This window comes from Pundamilia nyererei, unplaced genomic scaffold (genome assembly GCF_000239375.1).
Source record: "Pundamilia nyererei isolate P.nyererei 1_Seehausen unplaced genomic scaffold, PunNye1.0 scaffold00060, whole genome shotgun sequence".
Taxonomy (NCBI): domain Eukaryota; kingdom Metazoa; phylum Chordata; class Actinopteri; order Cichliformes; family Cichlidae; genus Pundamilia; species Pundamilia nyererei.
This window is the reverse complement of record NW_005187461.1, coordinates 1,207,055-1,228,077: the sequence shown is the minus strand read 5'-3', so window position 1 is coordinate 1,228,077 and position 21,023 is coordinate 1,207,055. Positions and strand designations below refer to the sequence as shown.

The 21,023-nt window shown below is 40.3% G+C and overlaps 2 protein-coding genes across 6 annotated transcripts in view; both read right to left on the bottom strand.

Moving 5' to 3' along the window:
- Positions 1–249: 249 nt before the first annotated feature.
- ndufa9a (NADH:ubiquinone oxidoreductase subunit A9a) lies at positions 250–7,296 on the bottom strand. 2 transcript variants are annotated; one of them, XM_005734763.1, is made up of 11 exons: positions 7,201–7,296; positions 5,388–5,564; positions 5,150–5,247; positions 4,941–5,032; positions 4,694–4,835; positions 4,429–4,531; positions 4,169–4,239; positions 3,760–3,836; positions 1,776–1,871; positions 613–679; positions 250–489 (listed from the first exon to the last, which is right to left on the bottom strand). In XM_005734763.1, the coding sequence occupies exons 1-11, from the start codon at positions 7,253–7,255 to the stop codon at positions 319–321; spliced, it is 1,149 nt and encodes a 382-aa protein (XP_005734820.1). In that variant the 5' UTR covers positions 7,256–7,296; the 3' UTR covers positions 250–318. The 2 variants fall into 2 exon arrangements, with proteins under 2 accessions (XP_005734820.1, XP_005734821.1); XM_005734764.1 differs by having other exon boundaries at positions 5,388–5,561.
- Positions 7,297–7,513: 217 nt separating this feature from the next.
- Positions 7,514–21,023, bottom strand: part of dyrk4 (dual-specificity tyrosine-(Y)-phosphorylation regulated kinase 4) — a 25,049-nt gene continuing 11,539 nt past the window's right edge. Inside the window, exons 1-14 of one of the 4 annotated variants that reach the window (XM_005734762.2) lie at positions 19,871–20,380; positions 17,206–17,289; positions 15,731–15,883; positions 15,397–15,547; positions 14,998–15,161; positions 13,937–14,073; positions 11,760–11,900; positions 10,870–11,008; positions 10,574–10,655; positions 10,298–10,470; positions 10,140–10,200; positions 9,897–10,026; positions 9,572–9,729; positions 7,515–9,454 (exon numbers count right to left, since the gene is read on the bottom strand). In XM_005734762.2, the coding sequence (XP_005734819.1) occupies positions 9,177–9,454; positions 9,572–9,729; positions 9,897–10,026; positions 10,140–10,200; positions 10,298–10,470; positions 10,574–10,655; positions 10,870–11,008; positions 11,760–11,900; positions 13,937–14,073; positions 14,998–15,161; positions 15,397–15,547; positions 15,731–15,883; positions 17,206–17,289; positions 19,871–19,894 (1,875 nt within the window). In that variant the 5' untranslated portion in view covers positions 19,895–20,380 and the 3' untranslated portion in view covers positions 7,515–9,176. The other 3 variants (XM_013911333.1, XM_005734761.1, XM_013911332.1) reach the window with 3 other exon arrangements.

Sequence of the window (21,023 nt, the reverse complement as noted above, 5' to 3'; positions counted from 1 at the left end):
AGTAGCACTGCTTTTAGTCCCCCTGCTGTCTGGATTGATAACAAATCTTCTGAGTACTGCCACTAAAACACTCCACCTTCATCACAGTCATACTTTCTATTATTAAATACAACAACCAAAACATGAGCACGGTAATGCAACGTCTATGAAAATAAAAAAAAGGGTGAATACGCTTGAGAAGCATTGTCATGTCAGACACATGCTTTGTTTAATGAAAATATTTACCAAGAAAACTAAACTTGAGACACATTAGGGGATAATTCTTTATTTATGTACAGAATACAGTTAAAGACAAAGCAAGCTTTCACATCGGTCGCCTTAATAGTTGACGGTCTTGGCCGGCTTCGTCTCATCCAGTTCTGCTTCCAGGTAACGGAAGCGACGGTGGCGACGCAAAATCTCAATAGCCTTTTGCTCTACACTGGAAGCAGTGATGCCGAGATCCTCCAGACCCGGGAGTCCCGGGTACTTCATGTCTGTTGTGTGAAACTAGAAAATGAGAGCACATTAAAGGATTTTCTTATCGATTATCCTGAAAAAGCACCTTGGTACAAGGCTGAGGGGGGAATTCACACCAGCCTTCAGGCTATGTCAGATACTTGGCAGTCTTACCCTATTCACTTTGTCTGGGGTTGTCCAGGGCTCAAAAGGATTCATTGCAAACAACTGGGCAGCCAAGCTGGAAAATGAGCAAACCATCATTTATAACACTAGCAAACAACTTTTGATAACTATACTTCAACATAGCATGAAGTGGTTGTTCTGTATCTTTATTGTCCTAAATTAATCTGGATGGCATTACTTTGACCTCCAGTAATATTGTGAGAAATCTTGGAACAATTTTTGGCCATATGGATTCAACATGCGCACGAAGCATTTATGTGGCACAGCTTTCCTTCATTTCCACAATCGTTATATTCACAATCATCAGGTCCTGTCACATGATGATAATATCCAAATATGTTCTCAGACTCTTATCTTACTTGTGGTTAGTTTTTAAAAGTTTAATAAAAAGAATTTCTTTTTGGTAACGCTCACAGTCGGGATCAGGTGAGCCTTAACCATCCCTCAGTTATACTGCTGGGCACTTCCTACGATCCACTGAACATTTCTCCTTCACAATCTATATGTTTAAATACCAAACCATATATATTGTATTTCTTCATTAGTAATTATTAAACTCGGTCCTCCATCGTGTGTCGTCTGTCCTTCCTTTTCTCTTTCACCTCACCCCAAACTGGTTGCAGCAGATGGCTGCCCCTCCCTCAGCCTGGTTCTGCTAGAAAGTTTGCTTTTGCCACTGTTGTCAAACACCATGGGTTTGTCTAATTGTTGTGTTTTCTCCCTGACATGGATAGTCTTTACCTCGCAGTACAATCCCCCAGAGGTGACTGCTGTTGTTTGTTAAAAAAAAAAAAAAGAAGAAAAAGTGAAACTACTTTGGATGCAGAGGCAGCTCTCAGCAGGAGCTCTCAGCAGGAGCTCTCAGCAGGAGCTCTCAGCAGGAGCTCTCAGCAGGAGCTCTCAGCAGGAGCTCTCAGCGTGCGGATCAGTAATAAATCACACTTGTTGCATATTTTTTTAAAACAGTTTTAAGCTAACTCTGATCTTGCTTTGTGCTCGAAATAGTCTGGGTTATTACTAAATAATGAATAATAATGAATACTTTTCAGGATCCACTGTTTTCGTGACTGAATCCTTGAAGTATTTACCCAAATAAGACGACTTCTTTTAGGAGAATATTGAACCCTGAACATAATATATGAGGTGCTTACTGAAAAAGTGGGCGAGGCAGAGGGTAGGGCACAAAAGGTCTGTGCGCCACGGCGTAAATGTACTCCACCAGGTCATGAAGGAGGTAACGATTGGGTCTAGACAAAAGAAAACAGGAGAGATAGAACGAGAGAAAAATGTGTATCATGCACACCCATGGTAACAAAGGCAGGACTCGAGCCATTGACAAACATGTTGCAACAGACTTATCGTACAAATGACTTGATTCAATTTGACAAGTTAAGCACAAAATTAACCTTAGTCATCTTTCTTCAGTATGCTTTTACAAGTACTGTTTCTAAATAAGTTATGAATCAGTTACACCAAGCTGTGGTATGCCAACTTGGCAGCTGAGGCGGAGGGCAGAGACTGGAAGATCAAGGTGTGTCTGGTGGAAGTGGGGTGCAGCGGCTTTGTTGCCAATACAACAGAAAGACTGCTTAGATTGGAGTCAGAGGACAGGCGCAACGGCAGGCTATAACAGAATTAGCTAACACTGCTGAGAGGACCAATCACTGGCTATGGCTGAAGAGGGCTGACATCACTTGGGCAGCTAAGACAGTCGGCTAACTGCGAGACACACGGTTACATCCTGTGAGGCTGTGGGAGTGTGTGGGTGGGGTGTTTGCCCACTCTCCCCGCCTCCTCCTCTCTTGCCACTCCTACCCCCTCTGTCTCTCCCCCTCTCCTCCCTCCCCAGGACACAGCTGCTTTTGTTTAGCCTCGTTTGCCACCTGACTCCAGTCAGCAATCACCTCTGAGGCTATTTCAACTGGGGATGAGCTGTGGTTTTTTCCCTCTGTGGCTCTACACGGTTTTGTGTTAGGTTTTGGACAGACAGCCTCCTTCTGATTAGTGAGTAGACGGGCTTGTGGGCCCTGAGAGTGTCTCCCCGTGGTGAGGAGTAGGGTAGGAAGTGCCTCCCTTTTTGTTTAGTAGTCTTCTTGTCTTTTGTTGCTGTGAGTGTTTCCTTTGTTTCTTTGGCATTATTGGTAAAACGGCGTTGCCGGATCTTTAAGTTAATGTTGTGATGATGGCCGAAACACCCGATGAATCCAAGGTCGACTACTGACAATGTGTCCCAAAATCGTAGATCAGATCTCTAATCCCTAAACGTAACCAAGGAAGATAAAAAAGGAAAAATGGCAGAATAGCTTGTAATATAGGGCAGAACACCTTCCTCATAGCAGCCATCCCTCATAACCTTCTCCATTTGAAGCAATGCATTACCAGGGATTGTAACATCTAATCCTTTTATTGAATTGATGTTTTTTTTTTAAAACTGAATTTAACACCACCTAAAACGTATCACATTAAATTATACATCTGGATTATAAATCTGTTTTATTTTTTAGTCCAACATTTAGGAACTTTTAAACCCTCATGTGTTCTTCTGCTGACGTACTGTTTCTGGCAATTTCACAGTACATTAAAAATAACATTAAAAAAACTAAAGAAGACATTGAAGAAACACCCTACAGATATGTTATGATTGTTGATGTTGTACAATTTGTCCACCAGAGGGCACTCTGGTGTTACAAACAAAAGTTACAAACAACAACAACAATCTGATGCGAGCAATCAGGAAGTGTGTAAATGGATAATCCACAACTTGTTGTGATAACTAAAAACAGGATTATTTATAAACTATTACTTTATTATTATTGTTTTATTAAGGCCTAATTAAAAACTACACGTAAATATTAGGGCCGTCCATTTATGTTTAGTGTGTATGAAAGAAGAAAAATATTGGCTGACATATTTGATATTAAATATGATCAAATGTTGGTATCAGTCAGGCTTTAACTTTGTTTTTCATAAATCCGTAAAAACTAAATACTTTCTCCTATTTAACACTGTTCTGAATTGACCATCTCGGAAGTAATCACTGCGACTGCCAGAGCAGCAGCTATAGATTTGAACCTTTAAACATTTCAATATTTGTTGAACTTTCTGGCATAAATACATTACAACATGCTAACTTACCCAACAAGTGCATATGTCTTTCCATTAGCATCAGGGTCTCTGATAGCACTGATGATGGCCTTAGCCACATCCACCACCTGAAGGGGAAAGACGGTGCGTTTAGTTGATTTTGTTTACAGTTTTTGAAGCATTTAGTCAAAGAGTGGTGTGGTCATCCACAGTGTTTTGCAACCACATGGCCCAGTGATAAATTAGGTATGCAACAATGAATCAAACCAGTGGAGCCACTTAATCATAGCTGCAGTGGCAAGTGTGGCTCTCACAAAACAGCAGCCGTGATGGAAACCATTAGCCACACTCCAACAAAATACAAACAATAACTTTCAATTTTTTGTGTGTTATCTTAAAAGGGAAATAAACTGATAAAGCAGTTAATAAAATCAAGCACTGCTTAGCTTTTAAATCTTACATGAACAGGCTGCTTCACCGTCTTTTTCCCGAGGGCAATAAGAGGAATGGCATTTCCAAACCAGCGCATATCTGAGGAAGGTTTACATCACACAGTTACACCAATTATCACTCATCTTCAAAGATGAGGAACAACAGCTCTGTGTGAAATTAAAGAAAGGAAACACTGTAGCTAACATGCAGGACAAAAGAAACCGCAATTATAAAACTGTAATGAGCTTTTGCTGACATTTACACGACACAGAGGTACAGCCTTCTTACTTGCGTAATAGTTGAAGAATCTGTCCTCCCTCCCAAACATCTCAGAGGGCTTCATGATGATGGCATCGGGAAACTCTTCCCTTACTGCAGTCTCTCCCACAGCCTACAGTTAAAGAACGAGACACACAAAGATCTGTTAATAAACATTAATTATGAACTGTAATATAAATGTACCAAAATTTGCTTAAAATTTCAACAAACCCATTCAAAACATAGTTTGACTTTGACAAAAAGAGGTCCAGTCTGTATAGAAGCTGTTCCTGACCTTGTTCCTCAGGTATTTGGATGGGCTGCGGATGTCAGCGTTGAGGTGCGACATGTGGACGAACTTTGTGATGCCGGCTTCTCTGGCTGCCCTGGCAATCTGCTGTGGGATGGTAACATACACATCCTCGAAGCGAAAGTTCCTTCACAGAAAGAGGTGGAAAAACCTTAAATAGCCAACCTCAAAGGGAACTTTAGCACAAACCAGCTTCATGTGAACACCAGAGCCTTTTTCCAGGCAAATATACCTCGTCTCCCACTCTCTGCCCACCAGATTGATGACAACATTTGAGTTCTCCATAGCCTGTTTAATGGAGTCTTTGTTCCTGGCATCCCACTCCTTTAACACAATAAACAAAGACCAGGTGACTGTCATATCCACTGATGTTCTGCATTCATGGCCGTATGCACTTTAAAGAGTTTCTTCAAGAGAAATTTGCATCTATAAGCAGCTTACCAAAAAGAGGATTTGCCCAAGATCACCCATGGGCCTGAAGTGCATGAGGTCATACTGATCACAGCGATGAGGGATTATAATCTGAGACCCAATCCGACCTGAAAACACCACATGAAAACATTTTAACTTCCCCTAAACAGTGTGTACTCTGAAATCCAGCATTGCAGTATGTATATGTACTAGCTATTGAGCAAATGCACATTAATATCAGCATTTTCCCCACTTTTTCTCAACTCACCCAGCCTATTGACGACGTATCGTCCCAGGAAACCTGTGGCACCAAACACCGTGGCAGCTATTCCGCTAAAAGAGGAGCGTCCTCCTTTCCCTTTAGGGATGAGAGCATGATGCAGCTTCCTCTGCTGGACTGTGGTGACAGACGCAGCTGACAACAAGGCAGGGTAGGAGTTGCCTGCTAGGGGGAGTAGAAAGGCAAGTAGCAGTTGGATTTAATCACAAGGTGAGATGCAATCAGTTACAGACTTAATTGGAAAAGACCATAAAGCTGAATGATTGGCACTTCAAATCTGTAGTAAAGCTTACAATTTAGCCTCATTCATCTGGCAACCGAAAGCCACAATAGAGTGTGCATGGTATTACATATTAGAGTAATGCATTTTACTAAAGTTAAGTTAGTTTAATTTAAACACCACAGAATTTAGCCCAAAGTCCTTTACAAGCACTGTTAAACGTTTCCATAGCAAATCCTGATCACCTTTAGTTTTTAGGCAACAAGGGGCATTGACAGAAATGTATGTTATAATTATAATGTTGTTATAATAATGACTTCATTGAATTGGAGGCAAATTATGAAATTAAAAGACCTGTAAATTACTGTGAAGCTAACTCATAGATGGCTTTAAAAGTAAATAACATTTTGAAACATTTATTAAAAACGTCACAGGCAGCCAAAGCAGGGGAGCTAAAACAGAAGTGACGTGCTGTCTTCTCTTTCAAATTCAAATTCAAATTTTATTTGTCACGTACACAGTCATACACAGTACGATATGTAGTGAAATGCTTGGACAACTGCTCATGACCTAAAGAAAACAAAAAAGGAAAAGGCTATGAATAAGATAGGAAATAAATATGAAAAATTAAAAAGGGTAAATTTAACTAGGAAGGAATAAAATATAAATTAAGGTTAAAAATGAAATAACTGTACAACACAAATTAGAATGAAGGGTAAATTTAACTGGGAAGAATAAGATAAAATATATAAATTAAAGTTGAAAATAAAATAACTGTACAACAAAATACACAATATAGAACTATATAAGAATGTATGTACACAAAAACAGCAGTATATACACAATAACAGCAGCGTGATTTAAGTAATGAAGTGAAAACAATGTCCAGAAAGTCCAGTGTGTGTGCCGGTTAAGAGCCGAGCAGCTGCATTTTGAACCAATGTCAAACCAGAGAGTGGAAATGGGAAATCCTATATACGGGGAGGCTGCAGATGACAGAAGCGACAACATTGTCCTTGATTTCACACTGGTTCTCAGTTTGTAAATGCATGAAACTAAAAATGTCAGCTAATGTGAACTACAGGGCAGACTTGGGACTAAAGCTAGTTCCGTGTTTCTGTCCAGAATTATATATTTATACCATCCCACTTCGGCAGTTACTCTAAAGACAGCATCCAGTCTGTTAAGCAACAAAAATGTTTTTATTTTGCAGTAAAACAAAAAGAGAAACAGGAGATGCTAGCAGTCTGCGAAACATACGCTACAGCTGCACAGAGGAACCAGCTCGACCCAACATCATACTTCACGTCTTTGATATATTAATCCACAATGGGACGCAGTCGCCCAGATTCAGCAGTAGCTCTTGGTAAAATACTTAATTTTACTGTTCTTGTTTCCTACTAGCTACCTAGAGCTCTTGCTAGCGGGTGATTAGCCGAGCCCGTTAGCAAGGTCACCCGAGCCGAGTGTCCCGTCTCCGTGTGATCTTGTTATGGAATCGCACAAATGTAGGGATTGGCTATATGAATCTGTAAAGCATACATCTACACATGCTCTGGCGACAATTGTAATGGTACTCACCTGAAATCTTTGAAAGGACACTCGCAGGACGGCTAACCAGCACTACGGTCGCCATCTTCCCAACTACGGCAAACCCTGTCGGCCAAAATACGAGCGCTACCGCACGAAGAAGGCGTAAATACGACCATAATATACTGTATAAATATATATATTTACAGTATATTGTATAAAGAACCTTTGTTTTCTGGGCAGTTTGTCTTAATTTTAGCTTTTCCAGGCTTGGACTTGATATAACTTTATTTGTGTCTTTTTTATTATTTTGGTGCCAATAAAAACTAAGCACTAAAATAAATAACCACAAATTTATTCACACTTTCAGCTTTTTATTAGCATAAACTGATAAAACACTACTTATATAATTATACATTTCGATTAATGGTATTGTCTCGTTTCTGTTTTACTACTGAATTGTATATTCAAATATTTATTTGCTGTTTCGTTGTGGCCTCATGTCTGCCAACTTGATGGTTATTATACCTGTTAAGACGTTAATTTGCTGAGTATTACATCATGAAAATACGAATTACACCAATAACACATTAACTTAAAAGATTAATTAATGTACTAGTAGTGTAGTCCAAACTGTATGACGCTCACAAAGTGATGAACATGCCTCGTTTTTATCTCTGGTTGAATAAAAAGGATATATCAAACACATGGTTTCTGAAACAGCTTTTTTCTCGTCTTTTATTCCGTCATAAAAATGATTTATCAGGACTTTTATTTCAGCTACAATCCTTTATTTCAGCATATCTGCCTTCTTAGCGAACACAAAGCGAGGGCAATTTATCTGCAATTTATGTCAGATCTTTTATGGCGACTAAAAAACCCCAAAACAAAACAAACAAACAAACAAAAAACTAATAAAATGCAAGTTTTTTTTTTCAATTTCTTCTGTAACATTATATAAGATATAGGATCTTATAAAATAAAAAGGATCCTGGCAGGTTAAATCAAATTCGGGTAAGAATTCAGCAATTTCAGGTGTACACACACAATATTAAAGTGCAAGATTTCTAATACTGCAAGGCACAAACTATCAATAATAGGATTGTCTTTTTGTATCTAATATAAAAAATGTTGGTAATAACACAGACATACAAAATTTCTTCATACAGTAACAAGACAACAAGTAAAACCTTGTCTAAGTCCCCCACAAGTATCTGAAATATTTTCTCATAATATGGTCTGTGGTTGACATGTATAAGAAGTTACAGCTGAAACATACATTTATATATATATATATATATACAGTAAATTCTGTTACAAATCTTTAATGTTTGTTGAATTAAACTGTTAAACAAATATATTCCACAATAAACAGCGATAAAGTAATTAATAATCAGTATGTCATTGACTTCATACTATAATTAAAATGTACATGAGAAATATTTCTTGAATATCACAACTGAAAAAAGAAAACATTTGGCTCAGCCTTTATTGCACCACACAGTTCTTCAGATCTTTTTTTCTACAATGTTCTTTTCTTTTTACATCAGCTCATCTTTTCAATGCACAGCAAAGATTTTTGGGGTTCATAAACAGTAAGAGAGTTTATGCTGTACCATCTGTACATTGTTGTGTGGCAGACAGTTTGTGACACGTTTAGACAAACTAACAACTGCATCTCAACTTCATTCAAAAATGCAACTGGTTGATTGACTTCACTGTCATAAGAACTCAAAGATTCACCAAACAAATGATAATACACTACGACTGAATAGTTTAAACAATAAAAACGATGTCTGTCTTTGCTGTTGATTGTTGTTTCTACTCCATACATCAGTGTTTTCTACACGGCACGTGGAAACGGAGACGTTTTCTGTGTGTGAATCACACATTTCTGTTACTATCAGTGGTAACGTTTCACTGACTTTGTGAATGTGCAGGGTTTTCAAAATCAGCTTTCTCAATCGTGTTATTTGAATGTTCTCTGTTCCCATTTGTCATGATTGTAGCATATTTATCTCCGTTTGTTAGACAGCAGGTGACAAATCCTGAGATGGCTCCTGAATATCTTTCCTCTCTGTGTCATCTTCCTCTTGAGGTTTGATGATGATGTGTATGGGCCTTTCTCCGCTGCATTCCTGTTGCTTGGTATCTGTGGACAGCTTGCCTTCACGTTCACACACCTCCTCTTCTGCCGAGGCCCCAATGGGACGCAGACGCTCTGCGGGAGCCATCTTTGTTCCGGTTTCTGAACTGTCTCTCTTCAGCTTGTCGCTGCTGTTGCTTTCCGAGCTGACCTTCTCTGCTGCGCCGTAGAAACAAAGCACATTAGATGTCAGCTCGCAGCAATTACAAAAGAATTTAAAAAGTGACATGGATATCAAGGAAAGTAATTTCGATGTGGTAAATATCATATTCTCACCAGGATAGCTGTTAGCTTGTTTGTCTGTGCTGGTCGAACTGTCTGATGTCTTCTTGGCTGCAGGCTTGGTTCTGCTCCGGACTTTGTTGAAATTTCCTTGTAGGATCCACTCATGCTGTAACCCCTCATCAGGAGTCATGCGCTTACTTGGATCCCAGCTGAGAAGCGCAGACAGTTTGAATTTAGATGAATTCATTTATGTGTACAAGTAATAGTCATGATCTACCAGCTCAAGTCAGAGGAAGCAAAATGTAATTGTGGTCGATTAAGAAAGACAAAGAAAAGAATCATAATGTGTCCTATGAACAAATAAGCAGAAGTGTACCTGAGGCAGCGTTTGATGAAGTCTAAGAAGACAGCATCATTCGTTTTCAGCACAGCTGAAAGCTCTTTGGAACTCGGTCTCCGTTTCTTCCCCTTGCTGTTAGTGATATTTCTTGGGTTTCCTTTAGAGTCTGCACAGATAATACCACACAGACTTACCAGAGTTATCACTATCTCTGAAAAGTTCTAAAAACACATACATAAAATAAAACATATAAATGATTATAAATTATTAGAATCTCACCAAAGAACAACCTCCTTCTCGATGCTGACTGAACAAAATCATTTGGAGGCATTCCAAGGACCTATCAGGTCAAATATCACAATAAGAAGGAAGCAATTACACTTGCAAAGCGTGAACAGTAATCTCTGTATACAGAACAGGTTATTTCCTTGTCATACCTCCATTATGCAAGCTATCTGCTCCACTTCACTCTCTCCAGGGAAGAGAGGATAGCCTGTGTAAAGCTCAGCTAGGATGCAGCCCAGGCTCCACATATCAATGGCCATGCTGTAAGGGTGACCCAGGATGACCTCTGGAGAGCGGTAGAAGCGACTCTGGATATATGTGTACACTAAAAGAGGGGAATGAGTAGGGAAACGAGAACATTTCTGTCACCTCCCTAGCTTGATATTACTTAATTGTACATGTGCATCAAACCACTTCTGCCTTCTTACCTCTTTGTTGTTCATAGCAGCTTGAGCCAAAGTCGACCACCTTGATGTTGCCTGGCCCTCTTTGAGAGAGAAGGATGTTCTCCTGTTGAAAAGAAGAAGCAAACTGTCAAAAAAAACTCGCCAATTTCTATAGTACCAGTGCAATACTCTGATGCACCACAAGGTGGAGCACAATCTGCAAAATTGTTCTGAGTAATCCTTGCAAAGCAATCATCAACAGCAGTACAGTTTTGATTGCTTCACTACGTTTCAATCAGTCGAATATTATTTTTTTATCTTATGATGCAGGTCAGTACCGGTTTGAGGTCGCAGTGGATTATCTTCTCCCTGTGCAGCATCTGCAGGCACCTCAGAAGTGCATGAGCGAAACGCCGGATAAGGGCGAGGCTGAAGCCCTGGAAGTTGTTTTTTTTAATGAGCTCGTACAAGTTCACCCTAGATGAAGGAAGAACGTGTGACGTTTGGTTATTTCATCAAGATGACGACACATAAAGAAGCTTCGTTTAGCTGAACGTTTTTATGAAAATACTTTGTCCATGTCCAAGTGTACTCAATGTGGATTCACTTATAAAAAGATGCTCCTCAAATAAACCCCCTGAAAAAGAAGGCTGCTCATTTTGATGTCACTTGACACCTACAATAAAACATGCACTGAGTCTTGAGCGCTTACTTGGAAATAATCTGCGATTGTGCCTCCATTCATAGGAAGACCGATACAAAAACTTTATCCCCCTGCTATTTCTGAGCATGAATTTCTTTAGACTGTGTAACCAGATCCTTCACACATGAAGCAAGAAGGGGTAAGAGATAGGGCCCCAATCAAGGCCTTAACTAAAGGATTTGGTGACAGTAATGTTAGACAAGGTAGCAGCTCGAGACGTCCCGTAAAGGTCATTGAGCCACAGTGACACACAAAGTTCTCTCTCCTCAAATAGATATCAGTAGTGACCCATACTAAAACATGGTTGGCTGGAGGTACACAGGTAGTCAATTTACTCCTAATTGATTGCAGTTACTTAGAAGTAAAGACCAGAGACATGCGAGAACTGCCTTTGATAAGCTACACTGTCTTCACACCGTGCTATTGTACCTGGGAAGGGTGACTGACGGCGGATCCCCTCGATTAAACGCTTCATTATTTAGTGTGTTTACATTCCTGCTTTCTGAATGTAGGTAACATACTAACCCCAGAAGCTCAAAGGAGATGCAAAGGTGATTTCGGAAGTAGAAGTACTCCTTCATGTGGATGACGTTGTGGAGGTTGTCTTTGTCTTTCCTCTTTATCACATCCAAGATCTTCAGCTCCACAAGAGCCTGGTGATGAAACCTACAGACAAATTTACAGCTGACACTTAAATTCACACCAAGAGTGATTTGATTCATTACTCATTTCTATATTTTAATAATACAAGTGCAGAATAAAGATATTCTTTTCTATAAAGGGAGAAGAGTCATTAAATAAATGAGGATCTGTATTTGTACAAGCTTTATTTCTCTGATTGAGATGCTTTTCAGCACAAAAGCCTCCTGATATCTCTGGATATTTCTTTATACCCACTGCAGAGAAATCAGATCTAAGATAGCCATCTGACACAGCTTAAAGTTCTTCTGTGCCAGGTTGCACCTATTTTGTTTTCTGCATTATTGAAGTTGCGGTAGGACCCAATGGCTCGTGCATCTAACCTACAGGACTCTGGCACCGCAGCCACTGTGATCCTCAGTTAAGAAGGACAGGTAAGATAATACCATTGGGGTGCCGACTTCTACCATGCTAAATCAGGTCTCTGCTATTTGGCAGTGTCCTGAAGTGTAAAGTGATCAGGTTGCAGACATGTGGGGGAAAAAAACTCACAACGGGGCATGAGATCTCAAATGACTGACAAAAGTTAACTTCTTCAATGTCACAAATAACTTATTCCATAGAGCAGTGATTCCCACCCAGAGGTAGCCCAGCGACCACGGGCCAGTTGTACCTGGACAGGCAATGTGACAAAACCCGAATACAATTTAATTTAGAATTGAGTAGACGTAGACAGGCTTTAGCAGGAAAGATAACAACTACTTGAAAGTAAGTAGTAGAAATTTGAAGTAATAAAAGTATATTAAAAGCTACAACTGGCAAGCAATTGAGGCAGGTAGATAAGCAGTTAAAATTATTAGGCGGTCTGTCACAGGGAGTCAGTGAACAAAAACTACATTGCCAAAAGTATTCAGTCATCCATCCATATTATTTCATTCAGGTGTTCCAATCACCTTCGTGGCCACAGGTATAAAATCAAGCACCGAGGCACACAGACTGCTTCAGGAGCTCAGTGAATTCCAGCGTGGATTGCATCGGTGCAACAAGTCCAGTCGTGAAATTTCCACAACTATTCCACAATTGACTGAGTGGTATTATAACAAGGTGGGAGTGATTGGGAACGTCAGCAACCCGCATAAAATTGCAGACCTTCAGATCAGCTCAAGAACAGTGTGTAGAGAGCTTCATGGAAATTGTTTCCATGGCCAAGCAACTGCATCCAAGCCTCACATCACCAGGTCTAATGCAAAGCTTGGATGCAGTGGTGTAAAACACGCCGAAACTGGATGCTAGCCGTGGAGAGGTTTACTCTGGAGTGACAAATCGCACTTGTCCGTCCGATGGACAAGACTGGTTTGGACGGAACGTATTTGTCTGCCTGGTTTGTGCCGAGCATAAAGTCTGGTGGAGGGGGGATTGTGCTGTGTGGTTGTTTTTCAGGAGTTTAGGCCATTAGTTCCAGTGAAAGAAACTCTTAATGCTTCAGCATACCAAGATACTTCGGGCAATTTCATGCTCCCAACTTTGGGAGAACAGTTGGGGATGGCCCTTCGTCTTCCAACATGACTGTGCACCAGTGTACAAAGCAAGGTCCTAAGAACATGGGTGAGTGAGTAGCCCTATGGATTAAGAATGGGATTTCACTCAAGTTCATATGCATGTTAAGGCAGATGAGCAAATACTTTTGGCAGCTAGTGTAGCTGAATATGAATAGCTGATACCAGAGTAGGTACTAAAAGTAGTGCACTGGTGGGTGAAATATTAAGCTAATAGTTGAGACTAAATAATTCAGACATAGACCAAATTTAGTTTGGAATGAGTTCAGTGGGGGTTTAATGTCCATCTGACAGCGGTGTGAGGGCAAGTCCAAGGATAAAGGTCGGGAGCTGTAAAGCTTTACTTCACTTGCAATTTTAAGACAAGAAGTATATGAAGATAGGAAGTGTTTCTTTTTTTTTTTTTTAAAATACAAATTTCAGGATCTTTTTTGATTCTTTAGTGAATTGATCACAAACAAAAAGAAAAAAATTAATCATATTACATTTTCCTGTCATTTCTCATACCTTTTCTTATTGCGGATTATCTTTATGGCTACAAGTTCATTGTTCTTGTGATCCAGGCATTTTAGGACCTGCCCGAAGGAGCCTTTCCCGATCACTTCCAGCACTTCGAACCTGTAGGCAATGTGGTCATGCAACACCTGAAAGAGCAAGAGAGAGGAGAAGTGAGGATGTGAGACTACTGTGCACTTTGTCCTTGCACTAAAACAAATCTTTATATCACAGAAAAAGTAAATGATGTAAAGTAATATCATGATTTACTAACATAACATTATATTAACTTGGTGATATTAGTCTTAGAATACAGGCAGCATTCTCTTCTTTGTACACATCAGCCACAGTGGCTTTCCTGCAACTGTCAGTCAGGGCTGTAACAGTGAGATGAGCCTCAACAGACATATGAGAGTCTAAATAACGGTCAGTCACTCAGCCTTTAACAGCTCATTCATTGCATATTGTCTATTGACACACAACTGTCCATCGCGTGTCTGATTTATACATGGTCAGATTGAACGGTGGAGCGGTGCCCACAGCTGCTGGAGGTCGTTTGGCCACATACTGTTTTCATTGGCCAGCTTGTTGGTGCATAAATGAATGGCACAAATGTCTTTTACATAACGACTACTACTGTTGCATACTACATGTGGGTTCTCTATCATATCGAGACTATCTCTCCACTTGTACGGAGTGGAGAGATAGTCTCTCACTCAGAGAACCACGGTTACAATGTAACCGCACGATATGTGGATGTGCTTGTGAATGGAGTCACTTAAACTCTTGACAAACTGACCCAACCTGATGGTGACCTCATCATAATTAATATTTCTTTCCTTTTCTATTTCAAAGAAACTTCTAGAAACTACACTCAGGTGTTGACTGCACCTTTTGTTAGATGCTACCATATGATTTCTTCATTAGGCCTGTTTATTTAATCTAACTGTCAGTCTTTGCTGTGTTAGGTCAAAAATATAAGTTCCTGCAGGCTGCAAAACCTCGGCATCAACACAGATGAAGCCTGATGGTTATAATCCAGTAAAACTCTAATGCTTGCTCTGAAACATTACCCTGATGTAGCTTCCGTGTTCATCATCGTATCCTGAGTTCTGTGGAGCTCCTTGGGAACCCTCGATTTTCTGGGAACCCAAACCAAGGAACCAGATCTCAGAATAATCCATGATTTCTTCCTTTTCAAACTCTGTCAGCCGATCCTGGAAGTTCTTCAATGCTTCTGCAACAGGAAGCATGAGGAGGAAGACAGGATGAGTCAGTATCACGTTGATCTGCCAAATGCAGAGGATTCTGAAATATCGCCTTCCAATGCCAGCATGCTATTTTCATTCCATCAAGGCAATGAAAAATATTAGTTACGTGTTTTTGTTGGAACACCCACAATATATTCAAAATATGAAATAACGTTTCCTTTATGATTCACTTGTGTTGTATTCTGGTTGACACCAACATACCTACAGGTGACATGGGTAACCTTTGACCCTCGTATGCTTTCTCTTTCTCCAGCTTGTTGATGAAAATCCTGCTGTTGCGAGACACTGCCACTTTATCGACTGTTGTACCAAACCGTGTGGAGAACTGCTGAGCGGGCTTTGGCCTCTCATCCTGTTAAGTAACACATAAAAGAGTCTTTTAGCATTTTGGGAGATGAATAGTAATGAAGGATCCTCATTACGTTTTCACAGTGATTCTAAAACTACAGCGCCATTTCTCAGCTTTGAGTTAAATAAACTAGCTGACGGCTTCTACTTCACCATGTTATGGATGCCTAGTCAATAACAGCCTTACCGATTGTGTCTGATAGTTGTTTGGACCCCCTTTGTTGGCAATTTGGGGCAAGATGCTGTCTGACTGCTGCTGCTGGTTTTTGGCATTGCTAACCATCACCTGGACCACTGGTGGCTCGAGCTGAGGCAGAGTCCCCACACTGGAATTGAACTTCTGTGATTCAGATAAATTGTTATAGAAGTGTATTTGGTAAGTGCATTCAAGACAAAAAGGTGAAACATAAATGGAATAAGAGTTAGAAAAGAAAAGCAAAGTTTTATCAGATCAGTTTACCAAACTCGTAAAGCTTGATTTTTGAAGAAAGTGAAAAATAAAATAAAACATAATAACAAAATTATTATAAAATAGGCAATTTAGGTCAACAAACAAGCTAGCTCTGGGACCTCTAAAATGATATTTCTCTACACATTCTACATTTTCATATGACAGAATGAAACACACAGGCAACTAAACAGACAGCTGTAAGAAGACGACAAATTAATTGGATGAAAATATGGCTGCAAGTGTGATATCCAAATATTCATTTTAAATGCTTGTTGCAGCGCCTTTCATTTTTTTCATGAGAATGTGCAAACTGCACCTCATCTGTTTTGCTTCATCGTCCCTTCATGCATTTTGTCGGTGGAGGCTTGGGTGACCGGGACCTCCAGCTGATAGCGTCTGGAATTACCGGTCAGGGTGAAAGAAAAATGGGGGACAAAGACCTGTGAGTCTGCGCTCTGACAGACTCTGTCAGTGGTGGCTTTGTAGGAGGGTGAGGTGCACTGACCTGCTTTTCTTAGGCTGCCACCCTGATTGCTTCGAGAGCATGATTACATGTGTCACTGCCTTGCAAGGCTCAATCCTGGCAGTGATGGTGCAAAATTAGACATCTGTGCTTTGCCAAGTCCTCTTGAGAACATCCTGCAGAACCGTCTGTGACAACAGGGTTTTTTTTCTCACGTTTTTATGTATTGAACTCAGATGTCACGGAAAACAGAGATTCCCTACATCCATAGTGATACTGCATCCCCTTTAGCAATGGATGGATGAAAATTAAACTCTTACATATTAATTATTGATAGCATTCCATAAAAAAGCACTTTCATAAATTCTGATATTTCATCTCACGTGTTAAGAGCTGCTGCAAGATCTGCCAACTTGGTTATGACGCATAGAGATAAGCTAAATATAGTCACAAGCACCTGCCACAACAGGCAAAGGAAGCAAACACAGTTACATGCCTGAACGTAACTGGGGGGCCATGTTGTTTAAATAACGCACACACACACATATATATATATTTAAAAGAGATGAAAGTAGTGGCTGTAGTTTATCTTTTTCTTTGTTTGTCTTGTAGAAATTGTTAGAGTAGGTCAGACACAGCACATTAGTTTGAATGCAAAAAGAAAAGGTTGGCATCAGTGGAGGATAGACTTGGCCAAAGAACATGTTCTGGTCAGCTGTTAAGCATCATTCGGTGGGAAAGCACTGACCTGTGAGCAGGGCCGATTTGTTCCAATACGGTTGCCTTCTGCTGGGAGCCTGTGAGGGTGAGGAAAGGCCTCTGGTCGTGATGTCTGTGGGAGGAATGACAATGATTCATAAAATGCCCTACACAAAAAGTGAGAAATAGCTGCCTTTTATTCCAAACAAGCTGGAAATAAAATAGATACAATGGGTAACCACATTTTTCTCCTGCAGTGACTTATTTTTGCAGCGTGATGCAATTGGACAACGTGTCCAAGTCAAATAAAGGAATCCCTTTACACCAAAAAAGACAGATTAAAGCAGGCATGTAAGATAATAATTAAGTGTCTACTTGTGCTGGATTCCCCAGTCTCTTCAGAAACACACAGCCTCTAGGCAGCTGAGCGGGGCTGAAACCAGACGAGCTAAAATAATGCACTGTGATCCTAAAATAGATCACATCTGCAAAAACCCAGCAACACCAAGCCTCTCACTTTAAATTTCCCTTTGTGCATAGTTTGTGTAAGCATGTGCTCATGTGCACGTCCATGTGCTCTGCAGTAGGTGTGCACGTGCTTCCGAGCCAGTCCTCACAGGAGAATCGTTGGACTGAATGCATTACAGGGAAGCAATAAACAGTGTTCTAAAAAAGTACCACACACGTTTGGGATGATTCTGTGTGCGTCGCTTCATCACCAAGCCAGCTTACACGTGCCTTATTAATCAGCGGTTGAGCTCACAACTGTGTCGAATGACACCATATGGGTGAAATAAAGCTTAGCTTGATACGGGGATATGTGTTAGACTCACTCCATCAGCCTGGCAGAAAGGACGAGGGCGAGACAGGCCAGGTTGGGTTGTTGTCTGCAGGTGCTAGATGGAAAACAGCTTCCAGATCACAATCTTAATCTGTATCATTGACTGAGGAGCAAATGCAACATCAAGTCAGCGTCACCACAGAACTGTCTACAGAGTGAAGAAGGTGAATTAACCCAACTAGCTGATTCGACTTTTTGTTAAAGCTTAACTGGATACAGGCGCTCTCTGGGTTCTCCCTTTACATTAAAGTCAATACAGTTCTTCAGGTTAACACTGACAAGGAGTAGGGTACAATAATGTGGTCATGTTACAATGTTGTGAGTGAGTGACAGCTGGAGCCATGTAGGTCACTGTGACAGGTTGACTTCTTAAACATCACCTGTACAGGTGTGCTGTAAGCCTGGCTAATGAGTACTGAGCCAGTGGAAACCCAGTGACATCACAATAAGGCAAATGTGACCCGTGACCTTTTATTCCACTGTTATAGATGCATATACATCAGCTGACACTGAATAAGTAAATGAGCACATTTTGTTTTCACTTTTTTTTCTTAAAAACAATAAATTGAATTCTGTTTTTGGATGAACTGTAACACTGTAAGACTTGGACAAACTTTTATTGTACATGCAATAAACGTGTGCTCCCTTTGCCCATGTAAATCCATAATCCATTAACACGAAGGTCGGAGGGACCATATACAAAAAGGATATTTGCTCTCATCCCAAATAAACAATGGACCTACAATCAAGACAGCAAAAGCCATGCCTTTATTGATGTGGTTAAGTCTTAGCTGGATGTAGGATCATCTCGACAGGTGTATGAGAGCAGGTTGACCTTAAAACCGTCCACCATTAGGGTCAACTGGTTAAAGGGTTAAAGCAAAGCAATAAAACCAGGAGCCATTGAGGTAAACACCAACAAACTAAAACCTGCTGCTCATGAACACTGTCATCTGTCAGACATGTCTAATCATGCTCTCCATTTATTTTGTATTGTACATCGCATGCTGAATGTGACAACAAGGAAAAGGATGGATGTAAAGTGGTGGTAAATAGTCATCAAACCATGTGATCACAAATAGTGCTAGTCCTTAGTTTTAGACATCATTTGTAAAAAGGAATTTTGCTTTTTTTCACTCATGCAGGAAAAAAAAAGGCTACAATTCTTTAAAGTGCCAAAAACAGCAAAGGTTAAATTTATGTCAGTTCCCATGTAAGGTGTGAAAAATATACCAGAACACATATAGACTTACAGAATCTGTCAGCACAACAAACACTGAAGTAAGTAGGCTAAACAACGACTGAAATAGAAATGGATCAGATTTTTCATCATAACTTGGCATGCACTCAGGGGAAAGGGAGTGGACTGCGAAATAAGCACTCAAGTAGGATAGCTTATGAAAGAGAAATGGAAATCATTTCAAAGTTACGTTTAATATTCTTGGAATGAGTTTTTTAAAAAGTGAATACAATAAAAATGGTAGATTTTTACTATAGTTTCATTATAAAAGTTTACCTGTTAGAGGTCTGTCCTACAATTATCAGGGATGTTAGCCCTGTGTCAGAGCAAAAGTAATCTAAAAATGAAGATAACACATGCTCTGGCACTGGTGCCAGTGGAGATAAAGCAGTGATAATATTAATATTCATAGAGCATATTCATATTGTCTGTATCATAACAATATAACACAGACAACATTATGATCCCATAAAATAATCCCAGGAAACTTTTATGAGTGTCGTCAATTTGTTTTTGTAATTTTCCGATAAACTGCCTGTAAACTGGAATATTGATCCCTATTCGATTAATGAGAACTTCCTGCTTTGCTACCAGACAGTCAGTCTAGTATCCAGCGAACAAACAACTCCTCACCTTGTTATTTATTTCTGGCAGCATGCTGTGTTATCAGCCTTGACAATCCAAAAACAAAGGAGAAATTACGAAATCCAAGTCATTATATCCAACTCTGTCCGTCCAACCTCAAAAACAAGGCGCACTTTCCAGAAGTCCAACTTCGTGATAAACACTGAATCAACACTGATGAGGAAAATCCCGATGACTGATCAGATTCCCGCAACCCAAAGCTGCCGTACTCCCGGTTTTACGCGCACACGGTAAATGCACTGTCGTCAGAGAGGAGATTAGCCCGCGAGACAAGCTGTTGTGCCGTGACGCGTTCTGCTAAGACACCGGAGGAGCCACCTGTTCAGGTTTCTGCCGCTGACAGCTGGGGCTGTCCCGATATAGATTTGTTGGTTTTTTTTATCCGTTTGCTGTCGTCCACCTACACCATGCGGTGTGACTGATGCGCTCTCCAACACCAACGCTGTGCAGCGAGGGCTACACCAACGCACGCACGTACTGGCCACAATGCTTGAGCTCACTTCAGGTACTGTAAATGTTTTGTAGACTATTTTCAAAGTGAGGTCCAGAAACCTCTGCGCTGTCGAAAGCGCGCAAGTAACGCACGGTCTCACCGTCGTTCTTCAAGATGAGTCTTCATCTTTAAGTGACACGCACACGCGCGATGTATTTTCCACAGTAGCTACATTCAGATAAATCCAGCAGGTTTACTGGATTAAAACTTTTCTTATTCCTTTTGTGTCTTTCTGCCAACATTAATTAAAATTAAGCAGTTCTGCTAAAATCTGCCATGTCCTGTGCCATTTGTGTGTGCACTGCAGGGTCAAGTACTTGATAAAAATGAACTAAAATCTCAGCTCCTTGAGCAAGATACTAAACCTCAAATTGCTCTCTGATTATCATAGTGTGAATGATAGATACGAAGCAATTAGGCTTGGGTGAATGAGTGGAGCTGTACCAAGCCCTTTTAGTGTTCAAGTAGAGCAGAAAAGTGCTATATAAGAAGTATTCTATAAAACAGAATGTCAAAACAGTGATTAATGCACTCAACGCATTTCAACACATTTGTTAGCCTTAGCACACTTTAAAAGAACTTCATAAAACTAGGGCTGCCACGATTAGTCGACTAGTCACGCTTACGTCGACTATCAAAATCGTCGAC

Excerpts from the sequence above, each read along its gene's own strand:
- ndufa9a (XM_005734763.1), bottom strand. The coding sequence starts at position 7,255 with ATGGCGACCGTAGTGCTGGTTAGCCGTCCTGCGAGTGTCCTTTCAAAG. Across the intron at positions 4,532-4,693 it reads CCAAATACCTGAGGAACAAG|GCTGTGGGAGAGACTGCAGT; the intron begins GTCAGGAACAGC and ends CTTTAACTGTAG. Across the intron at positions 490-612 it reads CCCCAGACAAAGTGAATAGG|TTTCACACAACAGACATGAA; the intron begins GTAAGACTGCCA and ends CTCATTTTCTAG.